At 52.6% G+C, this 10,683-nt stretch overlaps 1 protein-coding gene and 1 long non-coding RNA gene across 2 annotated transcripts; both read right to left on the bottom strand.

The window, feature by feature from the left end:
• Positions 1-1,945: 1,945 nt before the first annotated feature.
• LOC144508350 (uncharacterized) lies at positions 1,946-3,227 on the bottom strand. Its single transcript, XR_013500262.1, has 2 exons — positions 2,720-3,227; positions 1,946-2,653 (listed from the first exon to the last, which is right to left on the bottom strand). It is a non-coding gene; the product is annotated as an uncharacterized LOC144508350 (long non-coding RNA).
• Positions 3,228-3,508: 281 nt separating this feature from the next.
• Positions 3,509-8,655, bottom strand: hamp (hepcidin antimicrobial peptide). The gene is made up of 3 exons (XM_078236189.1): positions 8,526-8,655; positions 7,058-7,114; positions 3,509-3,721 (listed from the first exon to the last, which is right to left on the bottom strand). The coding sequence occupies exons 1-3, from the start codon at positions 8,616-8,618 to the stop codon at positions 3,605-3,607; spliced, it is 267 nt and encodes an 88-aa protein (XP_078092315.1). The 5' UTR covers positions 8,619-8,655; the 3' UTR covers positions 3,509-3,604.
• Between the last annotated feature and the right edge of the window lie 2,028 nt (positions 8,656-10,683).

The raw sequence follows: 10,683 nt of genomic DNA, 5'->3' as shown, positions 1-10,683 counted from the left end.
AGCTTCTGAAATCCATCAAGCACTCATGGCCAGGTCCCCATTTGGAGTCTCCCTGTAATCCTGCTGCCCAATTCTTGACAGCCCTTTGGACCTTCAGGACCCCAGGAGTTGATGATAAAGAACACACACCAGCTGACTCGGGGACCCCCTCTGCTCCAGTTTAGGAACTCCACATTTTCATTCCAACAGTCTGTCAAGTCAAGTGCACAGGGGAACCAGGCACATCGATTCACGTTACCATGCCAACTGAGCGTGGACTCAGCATTGAGTTCAACTTTAGACTGAAATGTCGCCCCCATCTTGACCCACTCTTTTCATCCAAAAACATGTTGTCCCAGTGCAACTGCACCGGCTGAATGGCCTCCTCCTGTTCCTGTGTAACAGGCTCGAGAGGCTGAATGGGGTCTCCTCCTGTTTCTATGTAACAGGCTCGAGGGGCTGAATGGGGTCTCCTCCTGTTCCTGTGTAACAGGCTCGAGGGGGCTGAATGGGGCCTCCTCCTGTTTCTATGTAACAGGCTCGAGGGGCTGAATGGGGCCTCCTCCTGTTCCTGTGTAACAGGCTCGAGGGGCTGAATGGGGTCTCCTCCTGTTTCTATGTAACAGGCTCGAGGGGCTGAATGGGGTCTCCTCCTGTTCCTGTGTAACAGGCTCGAGGGGGCTGAATGGGGCCTCCTCCTGTTTCTATGTAACAGGCTCGAGGGGCTGAATGGCCTCCTCCTGTTCCTGTGTAACAGGCTCGAGGGGCTGAATGGGGCCTCCTCCTGTTCCTGTGTAACAGGCTCGAGGGGCTGAATGGGGCCTCTCTTGTCTCTTTTTTATTCCTTCCTGAGGGATGTGGATATTAGTGCCAAGGTCATCATTTGTTGCCTATTCCTGGCTGTCGTCGAGAACGCGCTGTTGTGAGTCGAGGGGTCGCACTTTGGCCAAACCCAGTGAGGAAGGCAGTGTCCCTTCCCCAAAGGAGAGTTCCTCCCCTCAATGATCTTGAATCATGTCTCAGGGTGCTGACTGGGCCTCCCATATTCCTCTTGCTGTGAGGTTGCAGGTAGTTCAGCCAAGAGGCAGCAGTATGAGGAGGAAGTGATCTTTCCGCAAGGGGAGGTGGCTCTTGGGCACCATCCAGTTGGGTCATGAGTCATTGTGCATTCCGATTGGTGCAGAAAGACAGTGTACGTCAGATGGATGGATGTGTTGGCTGACTGATGCCTGGGGAATGCGGGGGGATGGGGGGAGTGCGGTGGGAGGGAGAGGTGGGGGGATGCGGGCAGCGTGGTGGAAGGGAGAGGTGGGGGGATGCAGGGAGCGCGGTGGAAGGGAGAGGTGGGGGGGTATGGGGAGAGCGCGGTGGGAGGGAGAGGTGGGGGGGTATGGGGGCACGGTGGGAGGGAGAGGTGGGGGGGATGGGGGGCACAGTGGGAGGTAGAGGTGGGGGGGATGGGGGGCACGGTGGGAGGGAGAGGTGGGGGGGATGGGGGCACGGTGGGAGGGAGAGGTGGGGGGGATGGGGGCACGGTGGGAGGGAGAGGTGGGGGGGATGGGGGGCACGGTGGGAGGGAGAGGTGGGGGGGATGGGGGCACGGTGGGAGGGAGAGGTGGGGGGGTATGGGGGGCACAGTGGGAGGGAGAGGTGGGGGGGGGGGTATGGGGGAGCGCGGTGGACAATTACAGTGATGAGAACGTTAAGGGAAAGGCCGCAAGATTGAACACCTGCTTTTGAAGCAGATGAACTGTAAAAGTTGCCTGTGAAAAGTGGGCCACATTGGCACAAGTCCCTTTGTGTGATATTGAGAATTAAATTCTGGATGTCAGAACACTTGAACGAGGCAGGTAATGTTTTTAACCTTGCCCAGAACTTCAAAGGAAAGGCCAGATAATACAGTTCCCTGGTGTGAGGGGGAAAGTGAGAGTGGATGGTCAGTGGCCTGAAAAACTGAACCAGACACTTTGTGAAGACAACATTTGTTTATTAATTTTTTTTAAGGAAAGCACAATATTTACAATGGAAACCTGATCAAAATGATTGTGAAACTTGAACACATTGTCGAGTGAATTTGTTTGCGAGAGCATAAAGCAGCTAAATCAGGAGACTCCTGTGCATCTCGCTAAACACTAACATCAATAACCCAGTAGCATCCATTCAAATTATTTAGTAACGAGAGTCCCCATAATCACTTGCATGTTCACACTCACACACACTCGCACCTCCCAAACACACACACACACACACACACAATCACACTCACACCCTCCCAGACACACACACTCACACACACACACTCACACCTTCCCAAACACACACACACAAACACACCCTCCCAGACACACACACACACACAATCACACTCACACCCTCCCAGACACACACACACACACACAATCACACTCACACCCTCCCAGACACACACACACAATCACACTCACACCCTCCCAGACACACACACACAATCACACTCACACCCTCCCAGACACACACACACACAATCACACTCACACCCTCCCAGACACACACACACACACACACACAAACACACCCTCCCAGACACACACACTCACACACACACACTCACACCTTCCCAAACACACACACACACAATCACACTCACACCCTCCCAGACACATACACAAACACACCCTCCCAGACACACACACACCTTCCCAAACACACACACAATCACACTCACACTCTCCCAGACACACACACACACCCTCCCAGACACACACTCGCACCTTCCCAAACACACACACTCACACTCACCCAGACACACACAATCACACTCACCCAGACACACACACAAACACAGGAAATCACACTCATACATACGCACTCACACTTAAACATTCACACACACCCACACAAACAAACGGACACACAAACACTGACACAATCACACATGCACCACATTCACTCTGACAAACAGGCCAGAATTTTCCGACTGTTCATGCCAGAGGGATTTTCCCATCCCGCTGCGGTGAACGGACATTTGGCATGTTGTCAAATTCTCCACCTTCGCTGCAGCGGGAAAGTGGTGTGAACAGGTGGTAAGATCACGCTCAGAGTCACACACATACTCACACTGACACTCACACAAACTCACACACAAAGAAATGTACATTATAAACAGTAAAAACATAGGTTATATTAAAAGTACAGAATATCAGTACAAAAGATAGATAATGATGAAAACTTCAATCTATGACAGTCACTAACAAATCCAACAGGAATTCCGAAGAAACATCTTTACCCAGAAAGTGGGGAGAATGTGGAACTCGATCCCACAGGGAGTGATTGACTTAAATAGTATCAACAGATTTAAGGTGGAAACTGGATAAACACATGAGGGAGAAAGGAACAGAAGGAGATGGTGATGGGAGTGAGATGAAGAGTGGGGGTTGGGAGAAGGCTTGTCTGGAGCAGGAAAAACAGCACAGAGCTGATGGGCCGAATGGCCAGTTTCTGTGCTATAAAATGCAAGTAAAGCTTCAAATGGAATTGGTGGATAGGGGCTGCAGTAATTAGAACTCCCGGACAATAAATAAGAGGAGGTGGGGTGATAGACTGTGGTAGGTGGCAGGGTGACGTGTGACATGAACGCAGCCACAGTCTAAGTTTTGCAGCAGAAACCACAAGTCTTCTGGTTGCTTCTCCGGTTACAGCAGCCACAGCAGTACACACAGATTGAGAGGTGACTCATCCTCTTGTGTCGTAGAAGCACGGACCCCTGGAAAAGAGGGAGGTCACTCGGTGAGAACATGCCAGAAAGGAAGGAGGCACCGTAACGTTTGTACTGTACCGACATTTCAATTGCGCGTGCCATCGGGGGAACGAACGTGCATTTCTCAGTGCCCGTTACCCCCTCAGTCTCAAATCCTTTTGCAGCCACTGAGGAAAACCTTCTATTGTTTGAAGTGTGGTCACTGTTTTACTGGAGGAAAGGCAGCAGCCAATTTGCGCACAGTTAGTTCCCAAATACAGCAATGCGATAAAGGCCCAGACTGACACTTTCAATTGTAACCCAGTGTTGGTTGAGGGATATACCTTTGCCTGAGGAAACTGGAGGGAACTCCACCCTGTAGCCCTCAGTACTGGCCCTCTGACAGTGAGGCACTCCCTCAGTACTGACCCTCTGACAGTGAGGCACTCCCTCACTACTGACCCTCTGACAGTGCGGCACTCCCTCAGTACTGGCCCTCTGGCAGTGAGGCACTCCCTCAGTACTGGCCCTCTGGCAGTGCGGCACTCCCTCAGTACTGACCCTCTGACAGTGCAGCACTCCCTCAGTACTGACCCTCTGACAGTGCGGCACTCCCTCAGTACTGACCCTCTGACAGTGCGGCATTCCCTCAGTACTGACCCTCTGACAGTGCGGCACTCCCTCAGTACTGACCCCCTGACAGTGCGGCACTCCCTCAGTACTGACCCTCTGACAGTGCAGCACTCCCTCAGTACTGACCCTCTGACAGTGCGGCACTCCCTCAGTACTGACCCTCTGACAGTGCGGCATTCCCTCAGTACTGACCCTCTGACAGTGCGGCACTCCCTCAGTACTGACCCTCTGACAGTGCGGCACTCCCTCAGTACTGACCCTCTGACAGTGCGGCACTCCCTCAGTACTGACCCTCTGACAGTGCGGCACTCCCTCAGCACTGACCCTCTGACAGTGCGGCACTCCCTCAGCACTGACCCTCTGACAGTGCGGCACTCCCTCAGTACTGACCCTCTGACAGTGCGGCACTCCCTCAGCACTGACCCTCTGACAGTGCGGCACTCCCTCAGCACTGACCCTCTGACAGTGCGGTGCTCCCTCAGCACTGACCCTCTGACAGTGCGGCACTCCCTCAGTACTGACCCTCTGACAGTGCAGCACTCCCTCAGTACTGACCCTCTGACAGTGCGGCACTCCCTCAGTACTGACCCTCTGACAGTGCGGCACTCCCTCAGCACTAACCCTCTGACAGTGCGGCACTCCCTCAGTACTGACCCTCTGACAGTGCGGCACTCCCTCAGCACTGACCCTCTGACAGTGCGGTGCTCCCTCAGTACTGACCCTCTGACAGTGCGGTGCTCCCTCAGCACTGACCCTCTGACAGTGCGGCACTCCCTCAGTACTGACCCTCTGACAGTGCGGCACTCCCTCAGCACTGACCCTCTGACAGTGCGGTGCTCCCTCAGCACTGACCCTCTGACAGTGCGGCACTCCCTCAGAACTGACCCTCTGACAGTGCGGCACTCCCTCAGTACTGACCCTCTGACAGTGCGGCACTCCCTCAGCACTGACCCTCTGACAGTGCGGCACTCCCTCAGTACTGACCCTCTGACAGTGCGGTGCTCCCTAGACCACATGCACTGGTCCTTTTGACTTGAGACTGAGAGTTGCGGAGCTTTGAGCAGACAATCTGAACCAATGCTTGCAGCGCCTGTGCTGAGGGCGGGCCAGTCATTACTACATTGCCATTTGTGGGATCTTGCTGACCCTAAAATGGCTGCTGCATGCCTGACACTGCATCAGTGACCGCTCTTCCAAAATAAATATTTCACTGTCCGCGAAAAGCTTTAGGACATCCCGAGGTGGGGAGAGATGCTGGAAAAATGTAAACTCTCTTCTTACACAACCTCCCCCAATCTGACTGGTAATTAATCAGGACATTGTAAACAGTTAGAACGTCCTGGCTTCAGTTATGGATCGGATCTCAGCCATGCTTTGGCTGAGAGTCTAATCGACTGTTGATTCGGAGAGATTAGATACTGTCTGTACACAGTGGCTCCAGCCTCTGGCAATGACTCCTGTGTCCCCCTTCCACACAACACTCGCAACTCGCATTTACATAACACCCCCCCCCCCCCCACCCTGAACCCTGGCACAGTCAGTTGCCCCAACCCGCATCTCGGCAGAGTAAATCAAAGAAAAATAAGAACAACACCGAGTCACATAGGGAGATATTAGGGACAGGATGACCAAACACACTGTCAAAGAGGCTGGTTTGTAAGGAGCACCTTAGAGTAGGCGAGGGAGGGGTGGAGAGGTTTAGGGAGGGAATTCCAGAGCTCTGGGGCCTGGGCAGCTGAAGGAACGGCCGCCAATGATGGAGCGATGGGAATCGGGGGATTGTGGCAGAGGCCTGAACTGCAGAGATTTCGAAGGGTTGTCAGGACAGGAGGAGGTGTCCTGCTCTGTATCGCTCCCTGTCTCTCGCTATCTACCTCTCTTCCGCGCTGGAACACTCTTCCTCAAAAGACGGTGGGAGCAGAGTATTTGAATATTTTTAAGGCAGAGTGAGACAGATTCTCAATTAACGAGGGGGTGAAAGGTTATCGGTGGTGGATGGGAGTGTGGGGTTGAGGTTACAATCAGACCAGCCATGATCTTATTGTCTGGGGGAGCAGCTCAAGGGGCCAAGTGGCCAACTCCTTGCACCAAGTTTGGATGTTCTCTCTTTCCCATTCCTTTCCGTTGGCCAAATCTTTCTCTCCTCTCTCCCTTTTCCAGTTTCTCCTCCCTCCCTCTCCACAGATTCTGTATCTCTTTCACTCTCCCTTTCACTCACTCTGTATCTCTCTCTCTCCCCTTCTAATTTTCCTCTCCCTCTCGTACACTCTCTCTTACTTTCCCTCATCTATCCCTCAATTCTTCCTCTCTCACTGTCTCCCACTCCATCCGTCCCTCTTTCCCTTTCACCACTTCCTTGTCCCATTCTCTATCCCTCTCCTCCACTCTCTCCCTCTCCCACACTCTTATTCCCTCCTCCTCCTCCCATTCCTTCTCCCTCGCTCTGTCAGTCCTACACTTTACTACCTCTCCCACTTATCCTTATCCCAAACCCTGGCTGGATCAGACCTCCCTCCAGCAATTCCTGAGGGGAAGTGTGGGGGGAACTTCAGCTAAAAATCAAACGGGAATACGTTCATTTCCTTGCAACAGCCGCATCCCTGCACAGGAATAAAAGGGTTTGATTCCCGTAACTTCCTCCAGGTCAGAGAGACCGCCACTGCAATCAGCTTAAAATCAGCAAACCTTCATCACAGACCCGAGTGAAAGAGGGAATAAATATCAACGTACCATACTCGGGGAATCCACAGATTTCTCCGTGTTCAACGAAGCACGTCCATCGTCAATCTGAAAGAGCAAAGAATTTATCAACCCACAAAGTCAGAGTGTGATAGGACAGAGAGAGACAGAGAGAGACAGAAGGAGCACCAAGAGGGAAAGTGGAAAGGCTGATAGAGAGAGAGGGTAAGAAGCCTTAGAACACCAGGTTAAAATCCAGCAGGTTTATTTGGCAGCACAAGCTTTCGGAGTCTCAGGCTCCTTCATCAGGTGAGTGAGGAGTTGTGTTCACAAACAGGGCATAGAAAAAGACACAAACTCAATTCACAAGATAATGGTTGGAATGCGAGTCTTTACAGGTAATCAAGTCTTAAAGGTACAGACAATGTGAGTGGAGAGAGGGTTAAGCACAGGTTAAAGAGATGTGTATTGTCTCCAGCCAGGACAGTTAGTGAGACTCTGCAAGCCCAGGCAAGTTGTGGGGGTTACAGATAGTGTGACATGAACCAAGATCCCCGGTTGAGGCCGTCCTCATGTATGCGGAACTTGGCTATCTGTGGGAATTGGCTACTGACCCTCAGTACTGACCCTCTGACAGTGCAGCACTCCCTCAGTACTGACCCTCTGACAGTGCGGTACTCCCTCAGTACTGGCCGGTACAGACTAGATGGGCTGAATGGCCTCTTTGTGCACTGGAGGGATTCTCTGGTTCTCTACAGTCAGGCTCAAAGGCCTGATGTACTGACTCTCAGGTCTGAGGGTGCAAGTCATGGCTGTAGGTGAAGGGTCAGACACACAAGAGAGGGAGGCAGAGTGTAAAAAGCAGAGGAAGTGGGTGAAGGGTAGAGATGATTGTAGGCAGTGACAGAGCTGCTGTGACTAACACACAACAATCTGTGTTCAACTTGCATCTTGAATCTAGCAATATGTCCCAAGATGCTTCCCAAGAAAAATTCCCAAACAATGTTGAACCTCAAGCCACATAAGGAAATATCAGGGACAGGTGACCAAAAGCTTAGTCAGAGAGTTTGGTTTTTAAAGAGAGGACAAGAAGAGAGAGAGAGAGGCAACGAGAAACAGAGAGAAAGAGACAGAGAAACAGAAAGAAAGAGAGATATGGAGAGAGAGAAAGAGCGACATAGCGAGAGAGAGGTGGAGAAGTTTAGGGGGGGAATTCCAGAGATTAGGGACCCCCAGGGGGATGCTCAAGAGGCCGGGATTGGAGCAGCGCAGAGATCTCGGAGAGGTATAGGGGCTGGAGGGGGTTACAGAGATAGGGAGGGGCTGGAGAAGGGGAAGAATGATAATTTCCTGGAGCAGCAGAAACAAACAGGAGGAAAAGATATGACATCGGGTGACAAATAGTAAATGCATAAAGGTAACAGCATCAAGCTGCAGAGCCAGTGAGACTATCCGGGTACTCGGCGAAGAGTCACGCACTGGAATCATGTCACCCTGTGAGGGACATCTCCTCACTTACCTTGGACAAGGAAAAGCAGTAACTGAGGTCCACGATGACCAGCAATGTCAGAGCGATGGAGAGAAGTCGCAATTTCATCTGAGACCTTGCCATGTCTGCTTGTCTTCTCTGGCTCTGGTTTGAGGGGTTGGTTTGTGAGCAGCAAGCGCTCACTGCTCTTTATACCTGCCTCACCGAGGCTGAGGGGCGGGGGCACTGGGGGGAGTTGATTGTTGAGCAAATGACTCAGGAACTTTTCCAGGAATTGTGATTCCCAAGTGCCTGATGTTGAAATTGGAACAGGGTAAGGTATGCACACATGAGGGGGGGGGGGGAGAGGGGGAGGAGTGGGGGTGGGGGGGGCGAACAGACTGGAATGGGAGGAGAGTCAACACTGATATTACGTTGACAAACAAATAGGTTTCACAACTAGTCGCTTCCAATTCAACTGCCTGGGGCTTGATAAGCTCTGGAATTCCCTCCCAAATCCTCTCCACTTCTCTCCCCCAGCTGCCCTCCTTTAAGACGCTCCTTCAGAACCCACTTCAAGTGAGCTCACCATGGACCTCCCGCTCCACGAGGCTGTGTGTCCGTGGTTATTTATTAATACCATCTTTCTCTACAACCCCAGCTATAACTGTAACACCACATTCTGCACCCTCTCCTTCCCTTCTCTATGAACGGTATGCTTTGTCTGTACGGCACGCAAGAAACAATACTTTTCACTGTCTCCCAATACACGTGACAATAATAAATCAGGTCAAATCACAAGTCACTGACCTGGGGATGACCCCTGTGAGCAATCACAGAGAGGTTTCAACACAAAGGACGCCATTCGGCACTCTGCTAATGCCAAGGCGCCACCATCTCTGTTTGGCCCATTCTGCACACACTCCCTCATCCTTAAATATTAATTCAACGTCGAAGAAGGGGAAATCCTGAAATATTCCCATTATCCGGGGGATCTGCGTATCGACTGTGCAAAACCATGATGGAGCAGATTTCGGCAAGAGCATGACTCACGTAGCACTGTGTTAGGGGACACACCTCTCTAAAAAGCCCTCTTTGGGCTCATGTGCCTGCTCAGATCTGAGCTCCTCAGACAGTCTCACTGGGGTTAGTAGGCCCGCTCCTTCCCACCTCAGTCAGAAGTTATGGCGTGAGTCCTCACAGCAAAGCCTTGAGATGCAGGGATATGGGGGTAGGGCCTGGGTGTGATTGTGATCGGTGCAGACTCGATGGGCCAAATGGCCCCTTTCTGCACTGTGGGGTTTCTATGATTTCAACGAGACAGATATTACAGACCAACATGCCCAGTGCCAGTACTGAGGGAGTGCCGCACAGTCAGAGGGTCAAGACTGAGGGAGTGCCACGCTGTCCGAGGGTCAGTACTGAGGGAGTGCCGCACTGTCAGGGGGTCAGTACTGAGGGAGTGCCGCACTGTCAGAGGGTCAGTGCTGAGGGAGTGCTGCACTGTCAGCGGGTCAGTACTGAGAGAGTGCCGCACTGTCAGAAGGTCAGTACTGAGGGAGTGCCGCACTGTCAGAGGGTCAGTACTGAGGGAGTGCCACACTGTCAGAGAGTCAGTACTGAGGGAGTGCTGCACTGTCAGAGGGACAGTACTGAGGGACTGCTGCACTTTCAGAGGGTCAGTGCTGAGGGAGTGCTGTACTGTCAGAGGGTCAGTTCTGAGGGAGTGTCGCTCTGTCAGAGGGTCAGTACTGAGGGAGTGCCGCACTGTCAGAGGGTCAGTACTGAGGGAGTGCTGCAATGTCAGAGGGTCAATACTGAGGGAGTGCCGCACTGTCAGAGGGTCAGTACTGAGGGAGTGCCGCACTGTCAGAGCTTCAGGACTGAGGGAGTGCCGCACTGTCAGAGGGTCAATACTGAGGGAGTGCCGCACTGTCAGAGGGTCAGTACTGAGGGAGTGCCACACTGTCAGAGAGTCAGTACTGAGGGAGTGCTGCACTGTCAGAGGGTCAGTACTGAGGGAGTGCTGCACTTTCAGAGGGTCAGTGCTGAGGGAGTGCCGCACTGTCAAAGGGTCAGTACTGAGGGAGTGCTGCACTGTCAGAGGGTCAGTACTGAGGGAGTGCCGCACTGTCAGAGGGTCAGTACTGAGGGAGTGCTGCATTTTCAGAGGGTCAGTGCTGAGGGAGTGCCGCACTGTTAGAGGGTC

The sequence above is a fragment of the Mustelus asterias genome, chromosome 20 (assembly GCF_964213995.1).
Source record: "Mustelus asterias chromosome 20, sMusAst1.hap1.1, whole genome shotgun sequence".
Taxonomy (NCBI): domain Eukaryota; kingdom Metazoa; phylum Chordata; class Chondrichthyes; order Carcharhiniformes; family Triakidae; genus Mustelus; species Mustelus asterias.
The sequence above is the reverse complement of the archived record's forward strand: the minus strand, read 5'-3'. Positions and strand labels throughout refer to the sequence as shown.